General features: G+C 42.4%; 3 protein-coding genes across 5 annotated transcripts; 1 reads left to right on the top strand and 2 right to left on the bottom strand.

Moving 5' to 3' along the window:
* Positions 1-589: 589 nt before the first annotated feature.
* CTSZ (cathepsin Z) lies at positions 590-5,853 on the bottom strand. The gene is made up of 6 exons (XM_049816339.1): positions 5,660-5,853; positions 5,046-5,209; positions 3,005-3,184; positions 2,233-2,383; positions 1,795-1,957; positions 590-1,305 (listed from the first exon to the last, which is right to left on the bottom strand). Exons 1-6 carry the CDS (start codon positions 5,806-5,808, stop codon positions 1,192-1,194), a joined length of 921 nt encoding a protein of 306 aa, XP_049672296.1. The 5' UTR covers positions 5,809-5,853; the 3' UTR covers positions 590-1,191.
* Positions 5,854-7,828: 1,975 nt separating this feature from the next.
* Positions 7,829-15,466, top strand: TUBB1 (tubulin beta 1 class VI). Of its 3 annotated transcripts, none has more exons than XM_049816328.1 (4): positions 7,829-8,054; positions 11,921-12,029; positions 12,211-12,321; positions 12,455-15,466. In XM_049816328.1, the coding sequence occupies exons 1-4, from the start codon at positions 7,992-7,994 to the stop codon at positions 13,525-13,527; spliced, it is 1,356 nt and encodes a 451-aa protein (XP_049672285.1). In that variant the 5' UTR covers positions 7,829-7,991; the 3' UTR covers positions 13,528-15,466. The 3 variants fall into 3 exon arrangements, with proteins under 3 accessions (XP_049672285.1, XP_049672284.1, XP_049672287.1); XM_049816327.1 differs by lacking the exon at positions 7,829-8,054 and adding an exon at positions 8,140-8,241; XM_049816330.1 differs by lacking the exon at positions 7,829-8,054 and adding an exon at positions 9,036-10,298.
* Positions 15,467-15,559: 93 nt separating this feature from the next.
* On the bottom strand, positions 15,560-17,362 carry ATP5F1E (ATP synthase F1 subunit epsilon). Its single transcript, XM_049816350.1, has 3 exons — positions 17,245-17,362; positions 16,931-17,057; positions 15,560-15,700 (listed from the first exon to the last, which is right to left on the bottom strand). The coding sequence occupies exons 1-2, from the start codon at positions 17,274-17,276 to the stop codon at positions 16,934-16,936; spliced, it is 156 nt and encodes a 51-aa protein (XP_049672307.1). The 5' UTR covers positions 17,277-17,362; the 3' UTR covers positions 15,560-15,700; positions 16,931-16,933.
* Positions 17,363-23,716: the final 6,354 nt, after the last annotated feature.

Genomic DNA, 23,716 nt, shown 5'->3' on the forward strand with positions numbered 1-23,716 from the left:
GGTTGGTTTGATTTATGGTAGGTTGTGGAGATCAACATTTGAAAGTGGTATTCTGTAACATCTGAATGTCTCTTCCCTCCCTTGCTTGGTGAAAGTTGAATTCTTCCTTTTATCTTAATCTCCAGTGTGGACAGTGTAATTTAACTTGGAATTGTTGTTTGAACCATCACAGTTGTTGTGTAGATTGTGTTGTTGACCAACCCTTTCACAAGAAAAAGTTCAGTAAAAGCAGTACCATCATGGGTAAGCTTTGGGTAGCTCATCTGCCACATGAGACTACTTGCTAGGTACAACAGAAGATTACCAAAACCATGTATTAATAAGCTCTTGTAATACACATATAGTCATATAAGAGAAAAAAGTCTGTTTATTAACTGCAGTTAACAATGCTAGTTAGTAATATTTGATATGGCACTGATTTGCCACTTGAAACTGAGCCAGTTACTAAGGAAGAGAATTTACTACCATTCTTCAAATTAGTTAAGAGTTCTGGGTTGTGGCAATTAATACTTTGCTGCTTTAGGAGAAAAATGGCACAGCCAATCACCTATTAAAGCAAGGAATGCGAGTAAAGACAAGACTAAATAACTAAGAAGCATTTAGACTTTATTGTTTGATCAATGTAATTCCTGTTACATCATTTTAGTTGGATAAAAGCAAGTGCGTTACATGATACTTCCAACAACACTGTTTCACCAGGAGGCCAAGGAAACAACAGGGAATTTAGTTTTTGAATATATCATCTCCAGACTTAGCGTTGTTTTTCATCTGCATCACTGTGAGATGGTATTTGCTTGATATTGTCAGAGAATTTAATATAAGCTCTAGACCCAAATATTGAGTATACTTTTTCCTTCCCAGTATGTCTACGGAATTTGTATTTAAAAATATACAGAGATTTACATACACAGTTCCTGTGATTAAGTCAATACAATTTAAATACCATGCATCAAGGTAGACAACTTTCCCATGAGTAAATTACTTTAAGTTGCAAATAATTGTCTAAAGGCAGCTCTGTATTATGTTACGCTGAAGACATTGTGTGTTGCTATCTGGGCTAATTTTGCAGAACTGCCAAATGGTGTTGAACTGTGAAAGAGTTTTGGACTACTATTCTTTAAACAGAAGAAAGTTATGCTGGGAAGCTTCCAAACAAAGCAGTTCCTAAACAGAAAGATGTTCAATATAGAATCAAGGAACTACAGCATCTCCGTATGCACAGTCTTCTTCAATAGCGAGATTGTACTCTGCTCCTCTTCCACCCTTATATGCACTGGTCACAATTCTCAGCCACCCTCTTTCACCCTGTAAAGAATCAATTTGTATTGTGAATTAGAAAACATAACTATAGAAAATGTATGCTATTGAGTCTGTTCTGTCTTCTAAGTATGAATGATTTGTAAGTGAATCTAGGAATTCAGTCAAGATGAAGTGTAACACTGGGTTCTCAGGGCAGCCTTGTTTAAAGGGGCCATCTGCTTTGGTGTATTTACATCCCCCTCATCTCTTCCAGGTATGTGACTTGATTTTTGCCTGCAACTAACAGTAACTTACAGTTGCCTATAACAGGAGCTGCATGTCCACAGAAGGGTAGCATTTGGGATTGAGTTGACATTACTCAAGTAACTTTGGCTGAATATCCCTGTCTTCATTTTTTAATTGCTAGTCTAGTTCAAAGAAAGTTTTACTTTTCCTATCCACATGCTAGCTTTGCAGCCTCCTGTTGGCAAGTAAGAAACCCCATCTTTCCTCTAAAGTCATTCTGCAAATATGTTTGTTCCCATGTTTCCTTACCCAGGGTTCACCCCATGAGTTACGAACAATCCAGTATTCTGTTCCATTTTCTACGCCCCAGCCAGCCACAGATACAATGTGATTCACCACAGGTGAGGTGTTGTACTCTGTATAAAGTCCTCCAGTGTAAGCATCCAACTTTTCAGTAGCCATTATGCCACAGCTGTAATAAAATAGAGAAAGCTTTTTTTTTTTTGTACAAGGGGATCAGGGCAGGGGCCTGGCTAAAAAACAATTGTTTTTCTTGCATTTTGACTTCAGAGCTTAATTTACCCACAAGCAAGCTAAAGTCTGCATATTAGTGCAGAGCTGCTAGCATATGCTGGAGTAGAGAAGTACACTTCAGTCATTAGAGTGAGTTTCAAGTATTTCAATCCCAATATTACTAGTAGATAAACATTTTCTTTTTTACCATTCAAGTTGGGGTGTTTTTTTTACCTAATTGGTCCATTAGTATAGATTTCTGCCATCATTTTTTCTCTTCCACTGACAGACCCGTAGTCAGCAACTTTCCAGAGAGTGTAGTTCTTTATCACATGGCATTCTCCAAAAGTGACACAAGTTCCACACTGGTTAAACTTCTTACACTCTACAAAACAAAAGTGAGATTATCACTGCAAGAGAATGCTTTTCTTGAAGTGAATTAATGATAGGACACTAAGCTTTTTTTCCTTTTAACTTATTTGAAGCAGATATTAATACTGTCTCTGGTGAAATAAATTCTTTTCTGGAAGCCACATTTTAAAAGTCCCTAAAATCACTAGTTACTTTTCTTTACTTCATAGGTTTAAGTGCTTTGAGGAGGTAGTGTTTCAGATGTGCTTCTGTATAGATACAGAAACTATTCCAGTCATACATGACCAGACAAAGGTTACATTTCTTCTTTGTTTAGCTTGAAGTGACACTTGTAAATATTTTGATACATTAGAGATTGTATGTCAGAGACTTAGGAGATTAAGTTAAAACAACTTAGCTGTGCAAACTTGTCTGGGCATGATTTAATGCTTTGCTATGTGGCTAGAGTAGAGAGACACACAGAGGCCTGCAAAGAAAACCTGTTCTGTCAGTCAAACAGCAGGTATTACACAGAAAGGCAGGAACCAGTATACTGAAAACCCAAGAAACTGTCTTTTTACATATATATATATAAAAATAAAAAATCTGCTAGACCTGGGATGAAGCCTTACAGCAAACCAAATAGGCATCATACTTTGATCCTTAGCTTGGTAGTTGTTGCAGGTCTCGTCTGGAATGCCATGGTCATGGGCATACATCCAAACACCTGAGTGGTCTCCACCTTCACAGGATCCTGCGTCAGCACAATCAATCACATTCTGAACAGAGAGGTAGGCAGAAGGCCATGCACCTTTTCTCTTTATGTTGATTCGATCTGTAAGGATAAGAAAGTGGGTTTTGTTAGTGGAGTATGTGGGTGGCTATACATTGCAACTAGTGTTAAAACTGTCTCTTCTTCATTGAACTTGTAACTGTTTGCAGGCAACAGTATTTGCGGTTGGAAAATCCTCTACTGTTGACAGTGAGGCACATAGCATGACCTAACTCAAACCAGCAGGCTGAGTTATTTTTGTGGGTTTCCATTAGAAGTTTTTTCCATTAAAAATTCAAAAATATGCAGATAAGATCTGTTTAAAGCCTTGAAGTGCTCTAGATCTCTTTTAATTCAAGTAACAGCTTCTGAAAACTTCCACATCTGTTTCCTGTCTTTGACAGCAAAGAGTTTTCAAACACACATTGTAAAAGCAGCTCTCACTAGCCTCGTTTACAGGGGTAAAGACTTATGCATAAACCCGTGCAGAGAGTGTAAGCCCGTGCAGCCCAGGTCTGGCTCTGAGAGTCTTCACAAACTTAAAGCAAGGAAGAGCTTTCAGAAGCATATCCTCACCGTTACATCAACATCTCACTGTTACCCTGCCATCTCAGACAGGCATCACCATCCTGCTGCCTTATTTTGTCAGAAACAACTAGCTTACTTGGCAAAAAAAGCATCCCGATGAGTATTTATAAACTGCTTCTCACAGTGCATTAGCAGTCTTGACTGATGCCACTGTAGTGCTTTTAATCCTATTAGTACTAACAACATTCAGCTATACTTGACAGAACTGGGCAGCATTATCCCAGCCTACTCTTCCAGCAACAAGACAGGGAATGATTGCTTTAACTATTCACAGCAGTTAAGAAAAAAATATCCTGTTTTTTTTAAAACCAACTTTTTATATAAGTTAAAGATGCACATACCGGCATACCTACATACAAAATTAAGTTTTAACCGAAGCTATGTAATTAAGAAGTTGCTGTATTTTATCTGTCCTAGTACTTCACTACATCATGGCAGGTTTCATACATGTCTGTATTCTTGTACTGCTTAAGAACGGATCCTTTGTGACTTACGCTGCTTTCTCACACCTGTGTTGTCTTCCCGTTTCTGCGCAATTTCCTCTCTTTCTCCTTGAAAGTTAAGCCTCTTACAGCCTCCCTCTGCAAACAGTACTTCTGCAGCATGTTACTGTTGCATGCAAGTCATCGTGTACTCTCTCTAGGGAAAATATTTCTCGCAACTAAAGCAGATCCCTACCTCCCTTTTTCCCAAGAAGGTGGCTGATTGATAGGTATCTGCTGAAACTAGATTGGTCTGTATGCTGTGGTAGTCAGTTCATTTGAGTGTCAGGGCTCTTGAAGCTGATACGCTGCGGGCCCTTCCCGCAAGAGGCGACTTCTTTCATTTCCTCATGTCCAGGCATCGCTGGAGCAGCCCCTTGCTGCTGTAGATGTAGTGTGGCAGGCCGAGGTACCAAAAAAGGGAAGGAGACACAATAACTGCTTTTGCATCTGCTGCTACCATCACCGCCCCTCCACGAAGAGGGGCAGAAAGCCCAGTTCTTAACAGAACAGCAGTTTCGCAGCGGCTGCGAATGAGTTCCTTCTGCCAACAGCTTTTTAACCATGCCAGCGTTTGCCCCTCACACCATTCCGAGGGTGGGGACAGCGCTCTCTGGTTGCTTTCTCTATCGAAACCAAACCTCCTTGCCTTCAGCTTGGGAATTCCCAGTGTTCCTGGTGCATTCCCAAAGGTCTCAGCCTCGGTTCTTGCCGCCATTAGTCACTAATTTGGCACCTCGTCTTTATACCAGCTATTTTGCAAGCTGAAGATAAAACTTCCTTTGCTTACCAAAACCCATGTATATCGCTGGGGGCAACCAGCTCGGCGGGTGAGCAGGCAGCACCCAGCATACCTGCTAAAGCGCTGGTGCTGCCGTGGGCCCAGCAGGACCCGCAGTACTGGGGGATGTGCTGGTTCCGAGTGGTGCTGGCGTAATTGACGCCGTTCACGTTCCTCCAGTCCCAGCTCTGGGGCAGCGCCGAGACGTCCAGGTACTCGTGCGGGCGGGGGTAGGTCCTGGGGGGGAGGAACAGAAAGAAGGAACGAGCTCCCTTGCTGGCCAGGCCTGTATTTTCAGGCAAATTGGGGGATATTTTGGGGGGGGGGAAAAACCCAAACCGCTTTCACGGAGTTTCGTAACGAGGCTGCGAGTGTCCAGCGAGCGGCGCGGGTCACGTGACGGCGGGCAGCGTGACCGGCCTCGTGACCGCCGCTGCACCGCCCCGCGCGACCCTCTCCCCCCCCCAGTACCCCCACTCCCCTCCCCCCCCCCACTCCCCCCACTCCCCTCCCCCCCCCACTCCCCTTCCCCCCCCCCGCGGGTCCAGGGCCACCCCGGGGACCAGACCCCATCCCCGACCCCGGCGACCGGGCGATGCCGGGTTTGCAAAACCCCCGCGCAGGCGGCGGGGCTGGGGAGGGGACGGGGGGGGGGGGGGGGACACGGGACGGACGGCGACCCCTCACCTCAGGCCGGGAGCCTTGCGCGGGGCCGGCTTGTAGCAGTGCTGCCCTTCCCTGAAGTAAAGGCCGGCGCGGGCGGGGGGGCAGAGGCAGCCCCAGAGCAGGAGGAGGAGGAGGAGGAGGGATGCGGGACGCCGGCACGGCTCGGCCATGCTGGGAGCGGTACCTCCTCCTTCCACGGCGCCGGCATTTAAGGGGGGGAGGCGGTGCCGGCGGGCGGGGCGCTGGGGGCGGCACGGCACGGCGTGGCCGGGGGGGGCGCGGAGCTCCCCCCCCGTCTTCGTTACTTGGGGTTTGTCAGCGTCTGTCCGCTGGAAGCGGCGCCAGGTGCGGCGTGCGCCTGGCTGGGTCCTTCCTAATGACGGCTGGTTCGGGGTTTTTTTTTGGGGGGGGGGGGGGGGGGGATAAGGAGTAAAGGTAGTGAGAGACCTGAAATCGCGGTGTTCGCCCCCTCCCTGCTCTCGGCCGTGAAGGGCGCAGCAGCACCCACTCCACGGGCAGCGGAGTCTCCATCTCATGCTCAAACATGAAGCGATTTTGATCACCACCACCACCCCCCCCCAAAAAAAAAAAAAAAAAACCAACCCAAAACCTAATAGGAAAATCCATTTAAATACTGTGCTGATTCAATATATGCAGTTGCTCTCAACACAGGGGTTGTGACAAGAGGGCTTGTGTGGGGGACAGGCGCAGACCCTGCGTGGCCGGGTGCGGGTTCCTTTACCTTTGGCCTAAGGCATCAGCGTTGTGTAAGACTGCGCGATTGCACAGAGCAGGCAGGCTGGGGTTTTTTTTTTTGGTTGGTTGGGTTTTTTCTGCTGATCCCAAGGTTTGAATTTCTCAAGCCCTTTTGTGCTACAATTTACAAAAGGAATACAGGCCTGCGTCCGCGTTTAGGCTATGCTTTAGGGTTCCGAATATTTGAAGATTATGATCTGCTACAAGATTTAGTCAATAGTAAAAATAGTTTCCTAGTTCTCCTGCAGAAGGTTTAAGTATCTGTGCGAGTGGACTACCAGTCTCTTTTCCTTATGTTGCCTAGGGCTTTCATGCTTGGTAAACAGGTTTAGTAAACCACAGCCAGTTCTTCCCTCGTAGCTTTTCTTCCTTAAGCTCTCAGCACTTTTTATAAGAGGCATGAGGTTTATTAGCTCCACATTATGAATGGAGAAACTGAGGCACTGAGAACCAATGCAACGAAAGGAACAGCAGAGCAAGAACTGAGCCTGACTTCTGTGCAGTTGACCTTTTCGGCAATTCATCAAATGACCCAAACTGAACAGTAAATGCGGTTGTAGCAGTAGGGTCCAGGGTAAGGGCACTACCCAGCAGATAAATTCACATGCTGCAAGCCCCAAGTTTTTGCCGGGTCAAAGACCTGCAGCGTGGGAAAGGCAACAAACCGCTCGGTTGTGCACTCCGATTGTACCAAAACCTATTTGTTTAAACATACGGGCTCATTACGCTGATGATAACTTAGAGTAGGCAGTCCTGCCTTATTTCCTTCGGACCACCTGCCAGAGGGAGGCAGTCTTTAAATAATTTTTCTTACTAACTGAAATGAAAATGTGAAGTAGGTAGTCCTTATTGCCTGTTGAATGCGACGGGTTTTGGTAGCATTCCTAAGGATGATGTAGCTAGTCCAGATTAGTTGAGACTAGCATCAGCTTGCCTGATAGCCATTTGCAGATCTCTCTAAAATGATCTGGTGGCCTGTAGCCAGGCTTATCTCAACTTGAATAGGCCTTCTTCTCAACAATCTTCACTGCTACTGTGAAAACCTAGTTCCTCCGAAACAAACCATATTAAGAAAAAGTATCCCAGAAGGCCTCCCTGCACATGCTAGTGGGTACTGTGGTGGCACTAAAAAACCCCAAAAAACCAAAAAACCGCAAGAAAAACAGAAACAAAAAAAATCCCCAGTAACCAAAAAAACCTGGCTTGTTTGTGGTCTTAGCTTACACCCATCACCAGGGCTTTGATATCTAGGGCCCAGCCCGAAGGCAATGGAAGCAGTGGGCAGCCGATAATAAACACAGCGGGACGGGCTGGTAATAGCTGTGCCCAGTGCCAGGCAGCTCCTAATCTCCGCGGTGCCAAAAGTCCCTCGAAGCCAACCCTTCCGCCACCGTCTCCTCTTTCTCTGGTGACGCTGACACCGCTAATCTGCAATAGCACATGTTCAATGGCTGCGCCTGGGAAGCGCGCTCGGGCAGTTAAGAGGCTTGAGGTTTCTCAATGCTGAGGAATGACAGGCCTGCAAAAAAAATCTACATAGAAACAGGCTTTTCATGTACCAGGTTTGGTATAAAGACAGACTTGGAGGTTCACAGAAATGCAACTGGGGAGGAGAGGGAAAAGAGGCCCAAAACAACCTCTGCTTCACAAAGCGCCTCAGGTACTTTGTGTCACGTGCCATCATTTTTAAGACTCTGTAAGGAAGTGATTCAGAAGAGGCACATGATTCCAGGGAGCTATTTTTAGCAAGAGAAAAACCAATGTTAAGTGATTGCATATTTCTTTCACTTCCTTTTTTTTTTTTTTTAATTTTTTTATTTATTTATTTTGCACGTGAGACGTTCTCAGTAAGTATATTTATTGCTGAAATTATTTTGCTAGACTTTTTGGACAGTGAATTAGCCTCTTCATAAGTTTTGGCTATTTTAGATTAATACATGGCATATTATAAGTAGTATTTATTTAGCATCAGTAGCTCTCTGACATATTGTGTCAATGCAGCTCCCATTCAGAATGCAGCAATTGAATATACAACTCAGAATTGCACTATTACTTTTAGCTAAGCATTGTTGGAGAAAACAAAAATGAAATGTGCATGAATAAAATGAAATTTGCTTTCAAAGTAAATGTCCAAATAACCTTTCCAGAATGTTGGCTTAGGAAATTGTAGAAGATATCCACTGCCATGGTAGAAAATATCTACAGCGTGGCAATGGAACGTAACTGTTATGTTGTCTTGCTGAGTAAACTAAACTGTTTAGAGAATATTTATTTTTTTGGAAAATGATAAAACTATTGTGTTTCAAGGAAACAAAATCAATTGACCTGAATTTAAAGTCTTGCTTTTATTGCTCTCTACCAAGGATAGCTCATAGCTTGGCAGAGGATGACAGAATGTTTGCTAGCTGCTTTTTTGCAATGCACTTCTGGTGCTAAACTTTGTCTTAGGAGCAGTTGTCTGTTCCTCTGTTGGCCGGTGGAAGAAGTGGAAATCATCTGTGGTGGGGAAGTCTGGAATAAGCTGATTTTTCTTTTGGAACAATATGGAAGGTCAGAGATTCCTTATCTCTAGCAACCCATAAAGTGGTAAAGTAGTTACTTTCAATGAGTCAAGTCCTTCCACTGTCATCTTTTCATACAAAACAGTTTAAGGTGCTTTCCTAATTATAGTTCCTTTTCCTATCCTTAAAAGGAGCACTTGCAAAGCACTGACAGTCCTCTGACATGTAATAAAACTACTATAAGCTTCCAGAAGACAGTCCATTCTGGGCTTCTGTTGCTCAGTGATATTAGTCCTGTTTATCAGCAGGCAACATGACGTGTTACGTTTTGCTCAGCCTCGCATCGTTTCCTTTAATGCAGTGAAACATTTCACACAGTGAATGTTATAGTTAACTTAAGTGGAACTGGGTTTTCACCTCTAGCATTTTACTGGCAAGTTCTGGAATACTACATCTCAGATATAAGAAAATAAGAAATACAAGAAATACTGTATTTCTTAATGGCAGGAAAGGAGGAGAGAGAAAGAGAGAGAAAAGAGATAGAGAGAAAAAGCATCTGTGCAAGTTAGTCACAAGTTGATTCAGATTTTAGTTTGGCTGAAATTGATGAATTCTTATTAAATGTTTAAAGAACAAATATCACTGAGAGTGCAGTTTTATATTGATGTTTTACAAAGTATTTTTTTGTGAATGATCCTGTCTGTACCCCTGTGTCATGCAGTTAGATACTGAGAATGATGCTTATTAGTGAAGTGCAAGTTTGCCTGGCAATGCGCTGAATGTCGTGATTATAGGAGGCTACTACTCAAAAGTTGTTACTGTTCTTATTATGGATGTTGTCCCGTATGACTCATATGATGTTAAAATTTAAATTAGGGGTAAGAAACACATGTACTTAATAGATTAATATCACTCAGCTTTGGCTATAATCTCTGTATATGCATATATATTTGTACATATATTATGTATAAAATAATGACAAACAAATACAGTGTGCACAGATGTTCATGAACCACACTGTTTGCTGCACAGAGAACTGGAATTAATTGTAAGGGAGTGTGTGTGACAGTTTTGTTTTCCATGCCACTCAGTAACGTACCTGTGCTCTTGTACCCTGTACACAGGCAGTGAATAGGCACTTTGCCTCCCTGTGAAATGCTTTGGTGAGCAGCCTGAGGAGCTGGCTACACCCCTTGCTGAGTGACAGCCCCCCCAGTATAAAAAGGCCCCTTGGGGCGGACTGCACTGGGTGTAGCTGATACAGCAGCAGAAAGAGGGCTTGTTCTGGGGACTGCAACTAGAAGACCTGTTAGGTTGTAGCCACCAACAGGTCTAAGCTACACAAAATGCGTGAAATTGTGCATCTTCAGATTGGCCAGTGTGGGAACCAAATTGGAGCTAAGGTAAGGTCTCTTTTCAGTATTGGTCATTAGTAGTTAAGTGCTATCAGTGGTAGCAGGTCAAACATCGTTAACAGATGGGGACTTTCAGGGAGAACTATTGCTTTGTCAACTCAATAGTTGGATGCATGTGAGTATTTTGATATGAAAGTCATAAGATGGGCTTGTTCCTTGTGCAGAGGTTAATGTTAAATCTGTCAAAGAATGAAACGTCTGCAATAACTATGGCACAGTGATTATAAGTGCTCCAGAGCATTCCTGCTGGGACTCACATTCTCAGCGGCACTAATCTAGTCTGCAAAATACTGGGACAAGTGAAGGACCAGTAATTCCAGGGCTGCGAAATCGTGATGCAAGTACTTTAGTTCAGCCATACAGCAGTAACTCTGCCACATTATAATCATTAATATGGGATTGTATTAGTCAACAGAATGACCTGTGCTATCAGTGACTGACTAGGTTTTTCTAAGAGTGGCATAAAGCTTAGTTAAGGATTTCTGCCTAACTGGCCTCCTGCGAGAGGTTGTCATGTAATTTGGAGTATTTTTGTGTAGTTCAAACACTGGTATGTTGTTGCTTTGAGAGAAGTTGCTCATTGCTGACTTTGTGTGCTAGGAGAAAAAAAACCATTGCTTTTGCTGTGTGATGGCCTTTTTTTTTACTGTTAAGTAGGAAGTTGTCAAAAAAAAGTATCATCTGGGTTAATTTGGGACTGGGAGGTCTTTGAAGATAATAGCTTTGAACGTAATAGCTGAAGGATTGTTCCCTTGTCTTCTTCCTGCATTTCTTGCTCCCACAAATCTCACCTTGATTCCTTTTATTGGACCTGTGGATGGCCAGGGAATGTCATGTTAGACCCAGACTGAATGCAGCCAGTGTGATAGTTTTTCTTCTGTTGGCTTTGACCTGGAAACGGCTTATGTCTAATAAGACCTGTAGAAAAGCGGGCACACACACACATCCCATGCGCATGTTGGCAATGGTCTATTTCTACGCTCAAAACAAGACTGAATGCTAAACCAGGACACCTTTAAAATTAAAATAGCCTGGTCATTATGGTGGGTGGGTGTGTCTACATTAACACTGCTGTGGCTGCTGCCTAGATAAGAGCGCCAGCACAAGACATCCATATGAATGTCAAGATAGGACGCTTAGGACCAACATCTGTTTGTGGAAAGCATTGCTCACATACAAATTTGTCTGAGCCAGCTTTGCCATGCCACAGTCCCACTTGTGCATGACAGGCCTCAAAGCAGCCCTCCCCAATCCACACAACCCCCCGACATTTTTGTTAAGCTCATACCAGCTAGTACCTAAAAAGCTAATACCGATTTTCCTTTACTATGAAGGGAGCAAATTGAGGGCCTCCACACCTATTAGTGCATGAGTGATATTTAAGAAGCATAAATGGTCTACTAAACTTTTCCCTTGACCTTATTAGGGGAGGGGGGAGAGGAGGATCCCTGCTCGATCTAATACGTAAATGGCAAAACACTCCCCACATCAGGCCCAGTTCCCACTTCATGCGCAGTCAGGCATGAGCGCAGCAGAGCTGGTGCTGAACACATTGTGCTGAAAAAAAATAAATATCTTTGTGAGTGTACTGAACCTCTTTCCTTTTCCAGTTCTGGGAGGTGATAAGTGACGAACATGGAATTGACATCGCTGGGAACTACCGTGGGGATGCATCACTGCAGCTTGAGCGAATTAGCGTGTACTTCAATGAGGCTTACTGTAAGTGCTCAGCTCTGTTGGCAGAGCAATTTGCGGAGCGAACATGAAGGTTAAAATAAGTAATTAAGAGAAAAAATGTCCCCAAATCACTATAGGTGGGTTGGATTTTTCAGAGTAGATCATAAGGCTGTCTTTTTGACTTCTAACAGTAACTGTTCGCATTCATTTTCTTTTGTCCTAGCCCATAAATATGTGCCCCGTTCTATCTTGGTGGACCTGGAACCTGGTACAATGGACAGTGTACGGTCTAGCAAAATAGGCCCACTCTTTCGACCTGACAATTTTATTCATGGTATGTACATCATGCTGTCAGCAAACTACCTAAAGTCAACTGCCCCAAAACAGCCTTTTAACTCCCATCTTTGTAGCCTTTAAAAATTCTCTTGTTAACTTTGTGGCTGTTCTTTCTCTAATTATGTTTACAGGTAATTCAGGTGCTGGAAACAACTGGGCTAAGGGCCATTACACAGAAGGCGCTGAACTGATTGAGAACGTCATGGATGTGGTCAGGAATGAGTGTGAGAGCTGTGACTGCCTTCAGGGCTTCCAGCTCATCCATTCGCTTGGTGGTGGTACAGGCTCAGGTATGGGCACGCTCCTCATTAACAAAATCAGAGAAGAATATCCCGACAGGATTATGAACACTTTCAGCGTTGTGCCTTCACCCAAAGTATCTGACACGGTCGTAGAGCCATATAATGCCATCCTCTCCATCCATCAACTGATAGAGAATACAGATGAAACCTTTTGCATTGACAATGAAGCTCTATACGATATATGCTTTAGAACTTTAAAGCTCACCAATCCTACCTACGGTGACCTTAATCACTTAGTGTCCCTAACGATGAGCGGCGTCACAACCTCACTCCGTTTTCCTGGTCAACTGAATGCAGACCTGAGGAAGCTGGCTGTTAACATGGTGCCCTTTCCTCGCCTGCATTTCTTTATGCCAGGCTTTGCTCCACTGACAGCTCGAGGTAGCCAACAGTACAGAGCGCTCTCGGTGCCAGAGCTTACTCAACAAATGTTTGACGCACGCAACATGATGGCAGCCTGCGACCCTCGTCGTGGACGTTACTTGACCGTGGCATGCATCTTCAGAGGCCGAATGTCTACCAGAGAAGTGGATGAGCAGTTGCTGGCTGTCCAGACCAAGAATAGTTCCTACTTTGTGGAGTGGATCCCTAATAATGTCAAAGTGGCTGTGTGTGACATACCACCGCGAGGCTTAAAGATGGCAGCTACCTTTATTGGCAATAACACAGCCATTCAGGAGCTCTTCATCAGGGTTTCTGAACAGTTTTCAGCTATGTTCAGAAGAAAAGCATTTCTCCATTGGTATACTGGTGAAGGTATGGATGAGATGGAGTTTTCTGAAGCAGAAGGCAACACCAATGACCTTGTGTCCGAGTACCAACAGTACCAGGATGCCACTGCAGATGTTGAGGAATATGAAGAGGTAGAAGTGGAAGCCAACCCAGAAAAGGAAGCACTGTAAAAACAATGGTAATATCAAAACATTCTCCGAATAAGCCTGTGGACGCTCACTAAAGAAAAAGCAGTAGCCATCATCTGCATACTGAAAATAACACCTTTCTTAAGAATTTTTACTCTGCATCTGGCCAAAATATATATCCAGTATTACAAGACAATGCTTTTGGACTTAATGGCAGCTATGCTTTACTCTCCTAAACAACTGTTGACACTGAATTGCTCCCAAAAAAGAGCCACTATGAAGACAAGATGTCTCCTAACAGCCTTTCTTGTAAATGTATTCACTTTTAGAGTATTTTCACCCGATCCTGAATGTAATATACAGCCTCTGTGTCTGTGTATATAATCAGAATGATAAGCAACAGCAGAATATGCTATCAACTCATCAAATTTATTTATTCTCAGGTAAACACAGTCCATGTTTTGTTTGTGAACTTGTTACTGTTTTAAGAACACATGTACATCTGTGAGGCTATAAAGGCAGTTATCTATTTTATTACACACTCCACAGACTGATGTAGGTCTGCAGACAAGTTCAGTTCCATAAGTAAGTTGCAGGGGAGGGAAGGGGAAAGAACATGGGGCAAAAGACTGAATATGCACATTCTTACTTTTTTTAACGTCACTTTAATAGTTCTATCACATTGCTGGCTTTTATATTATTGCAGAGCTTGTATTGATTATCATTGTGTGGTTTGTTTCTATTTCAAACTATAGAGTTACATTAGCATGGAAAGTTGTGAACGTTGTGTAAAAGTTTCGGTGTGTGGTTCCCCCCCCCCCCCCCCCTCCATGTACTAACTACTGTAAATTTTCTTCCTATCATTCAGTACAGCAAAATGGATAGAATGGTTTGCAGCTAGTTAGATACAAGTTCAATGGCAATCACCAAATAAAAAACATATCTTGACTTCAGAAAAAATAAATTCTTACCCTTCACAGCCATCTACTTAACACTGTGTTTATAATATTCTTCAAAATAAAAATTATATACCATTCTATAAAATACTTTAATACTTGAAACATTTGATAGACAAAAATAATTTATTCTTGTAAGGACTAACTTCAAATTACATGAAAAAATTGAGCTAGTTTTATTATACTTTTAGAGGAGAGAGTTTATTATACTCTGAAGAAAGTAACGCCTCAACAGCAGAAGCATCTAGGTGAACGTAAGCCTGCAGCCAATTCTGCAAGCATGCTCCACTTCTTCCTGTGCAGTGGGACAGTGTCACACTTGCTGTGAAGACACACAGCAGCAGGAACACGCAAACACTTCCCCCAAACCAGTAGAGGTGAAAGTATGACTTCGCCCCCCCTAAACCAAGAACAGATAGAGTGTCACCCTCCGTTCCTACTGTTTCCCAGTGAACACGTGTCCTTCTGCCCCCAGTAAAGTGACACAGCGGTAAGAAGGACAACCAATAGCTGAGCAATTAGCATACGGTGCAGGGGTTTATGTGCCTCCTCCACTTCTTACAGGATGCCAGGTCTCAAACTCCCAGTTCACTGTTCAGTATTCCAGACAGCTTTGGAGATTAGATCCTGTGCAGCACATTCATGGCAAAATATGCTGCTTCCAGTTTAGTTGTAACCCTAAGCCTCATCAAATCGGTTTTCACTAAGTTAGTTTTGTTCTAAGCACAAATGGAAGATGAACACCATGACGACAGAGAATATTACAGTCAACAGCATACCACTTCCAGCAGAGAGAACCGACAGAGGTATTTTTAATTATCAAAATTATATGCCTATATTCTCTGTTGACATAGGTTTTAGTGAAGAAAACTTTTTTCCAAAGAAGTAATCATTAATCATTGAAATGAAGTAGGCAGAAAAGTTTTAAACAACAATCAAATCTCTCACTCATTTATGTACCTGAAATACCAGCATGATATCCAACAAGAGGTCTGCCTTAAAAATAAACATGTGTTGCCACTGAATGGTAGTCTTCTGTTTTAACATAAGTGAAAGGTAAACGTCTCTGCAAAATAGAGTACTTCGTTTCAAGAGGAACACCACCTTCCGCACATTCATTTGTTTAACAGCAATTACCTTTATTAGCATGCTGATTTACATAGTGGCAAGTTTTACAGTTAATGTGATGACATTGTATCGCAGAGTCTTGAGCTTGCCTACAGCTTTGCACTTTGCTGTTATTCACCACAGATCGGTTCCTACAAGAGATTTAAAATACAAGTTATTCGATTAAGAATATATACAACGTATGCTTCTGTCCTGGTTTCAACTGGGATAGAGTTAATTGTCTTCCTAGTAGCTGGTACAGTGCTATGTTTTGAGTTCAGTATGAGAAGAATGTTGATAACACACTGATGTTTTCAGTTGTTGCTAAGTAATGTTTAGTCTAAAGTCAAGGATTTTTCGGCTTCTGATGCCCAGCCAGCAAGAAGGCTGGAGAGGCACAAGAAGTTGGCACAGGACACAGCCAGGGCACCTGACCCAAAGTGGTTGACGGGGTATTCCATACCATGTGATGTCACATCTAGTATATAAACTGGGGGGAGTGGGGTCAGGGGGATCGCTGGCTCAATAACTAACTGGGTGTTGGTTGGCAGGTGGTAAGCAATTGCATTGTGCATCACTTGCATATTCCAATTCTTTTAGTATTACTATTGTCATTTTATTAGTGTTATCATTATTAGTTTCTTCTTTCCTGTTCTATTAAATCTCAACCCACAAGTTTTACTTTTTTTTTTTCCCCTGATTCTCTCCCCCATCCCACTGGGTAGGGGGGGGGAAGTGAGTGAGTGGCTGCACAGTGCTTAGTTGCTGGCTGGGGTTGAACCACGACAGCTTCAAACAAAAGGTAGTAATATTTCATCTCAGATCAGGAATAGAAGCTGTTCTACTTAGAAGAGATTTCAGCTGCTCGTGATGCATGCAGTTGTCACAAATGAAGGTACAAGTAGCATCTATCTTTCACAGATAGTAGATAACCCTTACACAAATAAGTCTGCTAATTAGGGGAAACAGTAGTTCGGAGAGGCTGTCTGTTGGCTTAGTAAAGCGAGAGACAGGAAACCGAAGAACATCACTACAGAAACCCAGGTGTTTTGCATAAGTCCATAATAACTTTGACCAAACCCCAGATCGTTCAAAGCAGGGCTTGACGGATATAACATCTCACTTTATCAAACTAACGAGATTAAGCAGTTTCCCATCCCACATGTAATCATCAGGATGCAGAGACTTCTGCACACATTTGCGCTAAACCAGTCAGCAATCCGTTCCAGTTTCACGCATGAAGATCAGAGCCGGTTTTCCACATAGAGCACGAAATGAACCGAGCAGTTAAGGACTGTCATTAACCCGACTCACACCGGGAAGCCAACACTCCTCGTATAAAAAGCTACAATAAGGCACCCCGGCCCACTCAGTTTACTTACATTTTATTCCTTCTTGGGTTTCAGAGTTTTCACAGTGGCCATTGCCGCCCTTTCTGCCTCTGCTTTGTACTGAGGCTTCATTGCTGCTCTAACAACCTGGGCACAGATCTGGGAATACCGGATGTAACTAAAGGCAGGAGAGAAAAGGGGCGAGAAAACGAAGGTGAGACTCGAACCCGACCCAAAAGCTTCTCCACCCCCTCCAGCGGCACCGCTGTGACTCCGCCAGCCCTCCCTGCGAGGCCCTCGCCTCCGGACGATACAGCTATCGCAAGGAAGTCGCGAGAGGAGCCTCGCGGCCGCCAGACGAGTACCTGAGCCCGGCCTGCCGCCAGTACGCCACCATGGCTGCGGGGCCGAGAGACGGGGGCGAACGGGCGGCTCCGCTCCCGGGCAAGGTCAGCGCCCACCGGAAGGGGAAAGACCACTGCGCTGCCTCCCAGCCAGTCAACAAGCAGGAATGATCCTTCCGCCAATCGGAATCCGAATTACCTCAGGCAGTCTGACCAATGGCAACTACGCAGCCGCTCCCCCAGTCACAAGCGCTCTCCTCTGGCAGGGACCAATCAGAGGGCTGAATCAGGCACGCGACTCCCGGCCTTTCCTCCTGAGGCGCCCCGGTCGCGGCGCCGCCATTTGCCCTCCGCGGCGGCCCGCAGGCACAGCGACGTGGTCGGCACCGCTCCAAACCGACGTGTTTGTCCCAGTTCCCCCCGGTGGGATCTGTTTGGGAAAGGTTTGGGACCTTCTCTCTTTGGGAAGGTCTCAGATCCGCCTCCGGGTGTGGCCGGCTGGGACCTGCCTCGGGGGTGGTGTGTGTGTGGTCTTCCGTGATTCAGAGCCGGTAATTTGCCAGAAACACGCTACACGTCAATTAACTAAAGAACAGAAGTTAAAGCCCTACTCTTCTGTGAGGCAAATGGCTAGTTATATAGCACTTAGGTTAGTTAGTGACATATTACCTCATTCTTAAGTAGCCCTGTTGTAATCTAAGAGTCCAAGCAAGTAGTTAAAAGCATGGGGGTTTTTCCCAGCTAAATCAGTTGTCATTACCCCTCTGTGCCATCAGTTCTTAGATTTCTAGGTAAGACTGTAAAGAAGAAAATGGTTTACAAGCCAATGATTTTTTATAAACAGAGACTGTCTTCAATTTGGAGCTTTAATCCGTGTATGGCCAGGCTGTGCCATACTCAGTTTTATCCCATCAGACATGATGCCTTAGCATGGGATTCTTTTGGATGTAAGACCATTTATGCATACATCTGAAATTATATTCAATCATTTGCTCTAAACAAATTCATAAAAGACAACATAGCAAACTAGACACTGTCATCATCTGTTGACACTTGATGGAAAACCAGACAGTTTTCCATATATAATAAGCAAAAAGTTATGAGAGGACTCAAATCATATTTGATAAGGAATCAATTTGGTCGTAACCTAATGTTCATTTAAATAATTAGGACTAAGGAATTAAGGAGATTATGGATTGGGTTTTTGTTAAATCCTTGCACTTAAGTATGTATACCTCTTCTCTGTATTCCTTCCGTCCAGAGCCAAACCACGTCACCAAATATATAAGAATCCTCCAGAAGCTGTACAGGTCTTGAGGAAATGCTTGTGACTTTGGTCCTCTTTGCACAGAGGCCCTTCTGTCTTCCTGCCGATTTTCATATCGGCTGAAGTGCAAATCCCTGGAAATCACACAGTGACTTCACATCACTACGCAGTGATGTTTTCACTTACAGTACATTTTTAAAGCACAGAGTAATTTTTCAGCTTTATTAGAGATCTCAGTCCAGAGCCATTGCAATTAACAATCCACACATTGTAATGTCAGTATAGATCCACCAGAACAAAAAGAGCAATTGTTCACCAGATATGTCAGAGTCTGTCTCCAGGATAGCATATGACAGTAAGAGAAGTTTGCCTATTGGTGTAATTAGTAGGAACACCAACAAGGAAGAAAAAGGGGGAAGATGGAAAGAATTTCCTGTCTTTAATTTGCCTACTTAATCTCTCTACTGAAATTACTGAAGAAGACTCTAGTTAGTGCCAGTTGTGATGACATTTTTGAAAGTGAACACCTTAGGATGCTACTTTACACTAGTTCCTTCCATCTGGACCAATGATTTGTTATTTTTTTTAATAATTGCTAAACAATTTTGCTCCTGTTGAATTTGGGGTTAATTTCTAAAAATCCATGTATTACAATCTTTCCTACTTAATTTTAAAGAAATAACTAGTATAAAGGAGGCAGAAAATAATTCCTATTTCATGCATTTATTTCCTTGTTTATTTTTTTGTGTGAGCCATTTCTATCCTAATTTTGAGACAGACATGGCATATTGGAGCAAAACTTTCCAACTTGGAAAAATTAAATAATATTTGTTATGATAGTGCTTTTAACACAGAAACGGTGCCAGTGAGATGATATAGAAACAAAACATATTTGTTTTCTAAAACCTAGCTGTAACAATGATAACAAAAAGATACAAGAAAGCACCAAAGATTTAAGGAAGCCCCTCTCTGCTACCTATGCAACATATTTGATGCAACACAAATAACTGCACTACTTCTTATATATATATAGTATATTGATAAAGGGGATGTTCCATACAAATGCTGCTTTAATGGTAACATCTGATGATTTAATAGGTAAAATAATTATCAGTAAGATTATTTTAAGCCTCATGGGCAGCCCAGGCCACAGATACGGCTTGGCAGAAAAAAAATTATGCTAGCAGAGGTCAACATCTTTCTTCCAGCTACATGTCCCTGTATTCCTGCCCCACACCTCTGATTCTTCTCCCTACCCCCGTCCTCACCTGCTCTTTTTCCCCCAGTTTTCTTTTCCTGCCAAATCTTCTCTCTCTGCACCTCCATCTGAAATGCCTCTGCCTGCAATTCTGTGCAATGCATTCAGATTTAAATCTGTAATGGAGATATACAACTTGGATGCAATTATTCACACATTTAGCTCTATTTACTATTTGTTGATCTTGATAGATAAAAATTCAGCATGAATTAAAAAAGTTAAACTTTTGGGGGAGGTAGCATGCTGAGACAGAATGGAAATCAGTGACAGAAATTGTGCTCTACAAAAATGCCAGATATATATATATAGATGTTTATGCAGCTGTAAACAAGGCACCATTATAGACTTGTATGACCTGTTTTCATGCCCAGTTCTGCTTAGATGCTAGGATATATTTGTAAAGCCCTAAACTTTCCTCAGATAAGAACTTTCAGAGACAGAACTTAGAAAAGAGCACATAAAGGAGGAAAGTTTAGAAACATGTAGAGAGGTTGCAGAGAGAAGGAATATGTTAAGAGGGTTAGATGCAGAGATCAAGAGAAGCTGAAGCAGTGCGATTAGCAACATCCAGAAATGTGAGAGTGGATGGGTCTGGGGGAACTAAAGATGTGAGATTAGAAACGTCCAAAGAAACTGAGGAAGTGTGGGAAGAAGCATCCTGAAAGGTGAGATTGGAGACATCCAGAAAGGGTGTAGAGATGAGATTAGAAACATCCTGAGAGGTCGATGAGGATAAGCCAGAGGAGCCCTGAAACATGAAATAGTTAAAATCAGTGAGATCTAGTGATTCTGAAGAGGTTGAGGAGGTGCCGTCTGAGACACTTAGTGAGGATGGAGGGATTGTACAGGAAAAGTCCAAGGAAGCTGACGAGGTGTGACTGGAAACATCTAGGGATGACGAAGAAGTGAGACTGGAGAGGTCTAGAGAGGGTGAAGAAGTAGGACTGGAGAAATCTGGGGAGGGTACAGAGGTGAGACTGGAGAGGTCTAAGGAGACTGAAGAACTGTCGCCAGAGAGATCCAGAGACCCTGATGAAGTGAGACTTGATAGGTCCAGTGAAATTGAAGAAGTGAAACTGGAGCGCTCCCAGGAATCTGAAGAGGTGAGACTGGAGAGCTCTAAGGAGATTGAAGAGGAGCTACTGGAGAAGTCCGAAGAGGCTGAAGATGTGAGACTTGAAAGGTCCAGAGAAGATGAAGAAGTGAGACTGGAGAAGTCCACAGAGGATGAAGAGCTCAGACTGCATAAATCCAAAGAATCTGAAAAGGGGAGTTTAAAGTGTTCCAAGGAGGCTGAAGTCTTGACACTGGAGGGGTCCAGGGAGGCCAAAAAAGTGAGACCAAGTAGGTCCAGGTAGACTGAAGAGGTGACACTGAAAAGCCAAGTAAATCCACAACATGACTGCTGTTAAATCAGAAGTATTTTAAAGATCTCTAATAACATGCCAAAACAAAACAAAAAGCCATAATGAACACAAATAATATTCCTTTTGAAAATAACTAAGCATACAGTTTTAATCTTTATATCTCTTTGCAGTTTCTCTTTTGGTGCAGAAAACTCGAGTAATAATTGCTGACAGACTTATTTAGCATATTGCTCCTTTACAGAGGACCAGTACAGAAGTACAAGTACAGAATAATACGTACAGTAGCAGACATTCTTCTGTCCTGGCATGTCTCTCCTTGTTCAACCAGATTTTAGCATCTATGATAGCCTGACAAAGAATACCCTCCTGTCAAATGCCATCTCCCTGTCCTGAAGGTCTGGAATAGAATAATAGTTATGTAATAGAATGGAAATTAAAACATTTTTTTTCTTTTCCAGATGTCATAGGATATTCAGATACTGGGCTGCTTACTGGTTACGGACAGAGATTTAAAAAAAAATACACAGCTGTAAATGGCAGCAAGTCAAACTGGGCCTCTTACTATAAAGGTATGAAGGATTATTTCCTTTCGATTCATAACATCTAACTACAAAATGTGGATCTTCCTGATGATGCTAACAAAAATGGCAAAGAAAACAGTATTTTTCTCTGCAGCATGTGCAGGATTTATTTTTGGAAGCTAGCAGTATGCTAAACTAAGAAATACCCATTTCAGCAATATCAGTTCTACTTGTTTTTCAGATTAAAAAAAGGTCTTATTTTATTGCTTTTATTTTGTACCTCTGGACATAAATCCTGTACTGTAATAACAGTAATTTTTTATTTGTGGTTAGTTTGCATTGTTTAATAAAAATACCCTAAAGAGAAGTTCTGATAGAAGGCAGACATTTAATTAAAAAGGGAACAGAACAGCTTATATTTCAGTTCATAAAGGTGCGTCTAATTATAGTATGAGTAGATCAAGAGGCTGATCTACAGTTGCTTTCTCTTGTCTCAAGACTGTGCCACAAAGCAGAGGGTAGTTGAAACCTGCTGTTGTCTTTCCAGACATAGGCACAGGAGTGCACATAAAGGTTTTCAGAGAGTCATCAGAAAAGTATTTTATGGACCAAGAAAGTGAAAGATATACATATACAGGAGTCTGCAGGTTCTCAGGTGAATACACCCAAGCTTTGCCATGTAATTACACAACTGATGTCCAGATGCGTGTATAATGGACTTAACATAATCACCATGGGTGGAACTCCCATTGAGGTCACCTCTTAACTGAAGCAGGTGTCAGCTGAACGTGGACTGAAGTTGACAGGAATGATGTCTTCCTATGCAAATATTAAAACTGTGGGGATTTAGCATGACACAAAAATTACCAGACTAAAAAAAGCTGCCTATGTACCAATGATAATATCCAAAATAGTTCTTGAATACACTTAATATTTATTTGTAATGCATCTGTAATTTTAGAGCTCATGCAACATGGTTGTAATTTTATCAAGAGTACAATGTTTATAGATCAAAAGGCAAAGCAAATTTTTCTTAACTGCATAATTTGGGATGAAATTCCAAGTTTGCTTGCTGCCCTATATTCTTAATAAAACAACAAAAATAATTAACCCCTTAAAAAAATATGCTTGCTATCTAACTCCACTATCATTTTTGACTGCCTTTAATCTTAAAAGTTTCTCAAGTACATTGTACAGGGGAGAACAAATAATTGTACAAAAGGCAAATTACAATACAATAAAAAGCCAGTATCAACATGATTTCCAACAGACTATAAATTCCATCATCTCTTCACTGTGTTCCTCCTCCCTTAATTTAAAATGGCAAAGTTACTGCACATTTTCCTATGAAATAACACTGTCAAGAAACATGGTCACTATTGCATAAAATGTACAGGTCATTAATAATGCTTCCTACCTTTGATAGCTGTGGATTTATCTCCTTTCTCTGCCTGTGTAAGCCATACTGGGCTGTGCTGGTAAAGCTCTGCTGTTCTCTCTGCTGATGACCCTAATCTGTTCCACAGCTACTGGAAATCATGCCATGATGATGACAATACGGGTCATCTCCTATTAAATCTCCTCTTGTCTAAGTACAGCACTCCTCACAGCACCAGCAGAAAACATACTCCGAAATCAGCTGTAATCTTTAAGATAAACTTGCAGTTCTATGCTGTTTCCTATTACAGGACAACATTTTGAAGGTTAGTTGATGAAGTAGATGAAGGCATTAATTTTTAACTTTTGGACATCTGGATTCAAAGTAAAAATAATTTTGCGCTGTAATCCAAATTCTCAGCTGTCTATTCTACAAAATCTGGCATAAATAGTCTCTGGAGGGACCCAGGATCTGCAGAGCAAAATTCAGGTACACTCAAGTTTCAAGAATCTTGTGCTGACTTCCTATTTTAATGTATTTAATAACTTTTGTACCTGTGTTACTTTTAAAATGTTTTTATGACAAAATGGCATGATAATGTAAAACATTCTGTCCACAGTTGATGATAATATTGAATAGAAGTTTTAAAAACACCTAGGTGACATCAATGGCTGGAGCCTGGTTTCAGAAATTTTCATCTCA

This window comes from Accipiter gentilis, chromosome 14 (genome assembly GCF_929443795.1).
Source record: "Accipiter gentilis chromosome 14, bAccGen1.1, whole genome shotgun sequence".
NCBI classification, from domain to species: Eukaryota; Metazoa; Chordata; class Aves; order Accipitriformes; family Accipitridae; genus Astur; species Astur gentilis.

Excerpts from the sequence above, each read along its gene's own strand:
- CTSZ (XM_049816339.1), bottom strand. The coding sequence starts at position 5,808 with ATGGCCGAGCCGTGCCGGCGTCCCGCATCCCTCCTCCTCCTCCTCCTC. Across the intron at positions 5,210-5,659 it reads CGCAAGGCTCCCGGCCTGAG|GACCTACCCCCGCCCGCACG; the intron begins GTGAGGGGTCGC and ends CCTCCCCCCCAG. Across the intron at positions 3,185-5,045 it reads CAGCACCAGCGCTTTAGCAG|ATCGAATCAACATAAAGAGA; the intron begins GTATGCTGGGTG and ends TTATCCTTACAG.
- TUBB1 (XM_049816327.1), top strand. The coding sequence starts at position 8,155 with ATGTTAAGTGATTGCATATTTCTTTCACTTCCTTTTTTTTTTTTTTTA. Across the intron at positions 8,242-11,920 it reads TTGCACGTGAGACGTTCTCA|TTCTGGGAGGTGATAAGTGA; the intron begins GTAAGTATATTT and ends TTCCTTTTCCAG. Across the intron at positions 12,030-12,210 it reads GTACTTCAATGAGGCTTACT|CCCATAAATATGTGCCCCGT; the intron begins GTAAGTGCTCAG and ends CTTTTGTCCTAG.
- ATP5F1E (XM_049816350.1), bottom strand. The coding sequence starts at position 17,276 with ATGGTGGCGTACTGGCGGCAGGCCGGGCTCAG. Across the intron at positions 17,058-17,244 it reads TGGCGGCAGGCCGGGCTCAG|TTACATCCGGTATTCCCAGA; the intron begins GTACTCGTCTGG and ends TCCTGCCTTTAG.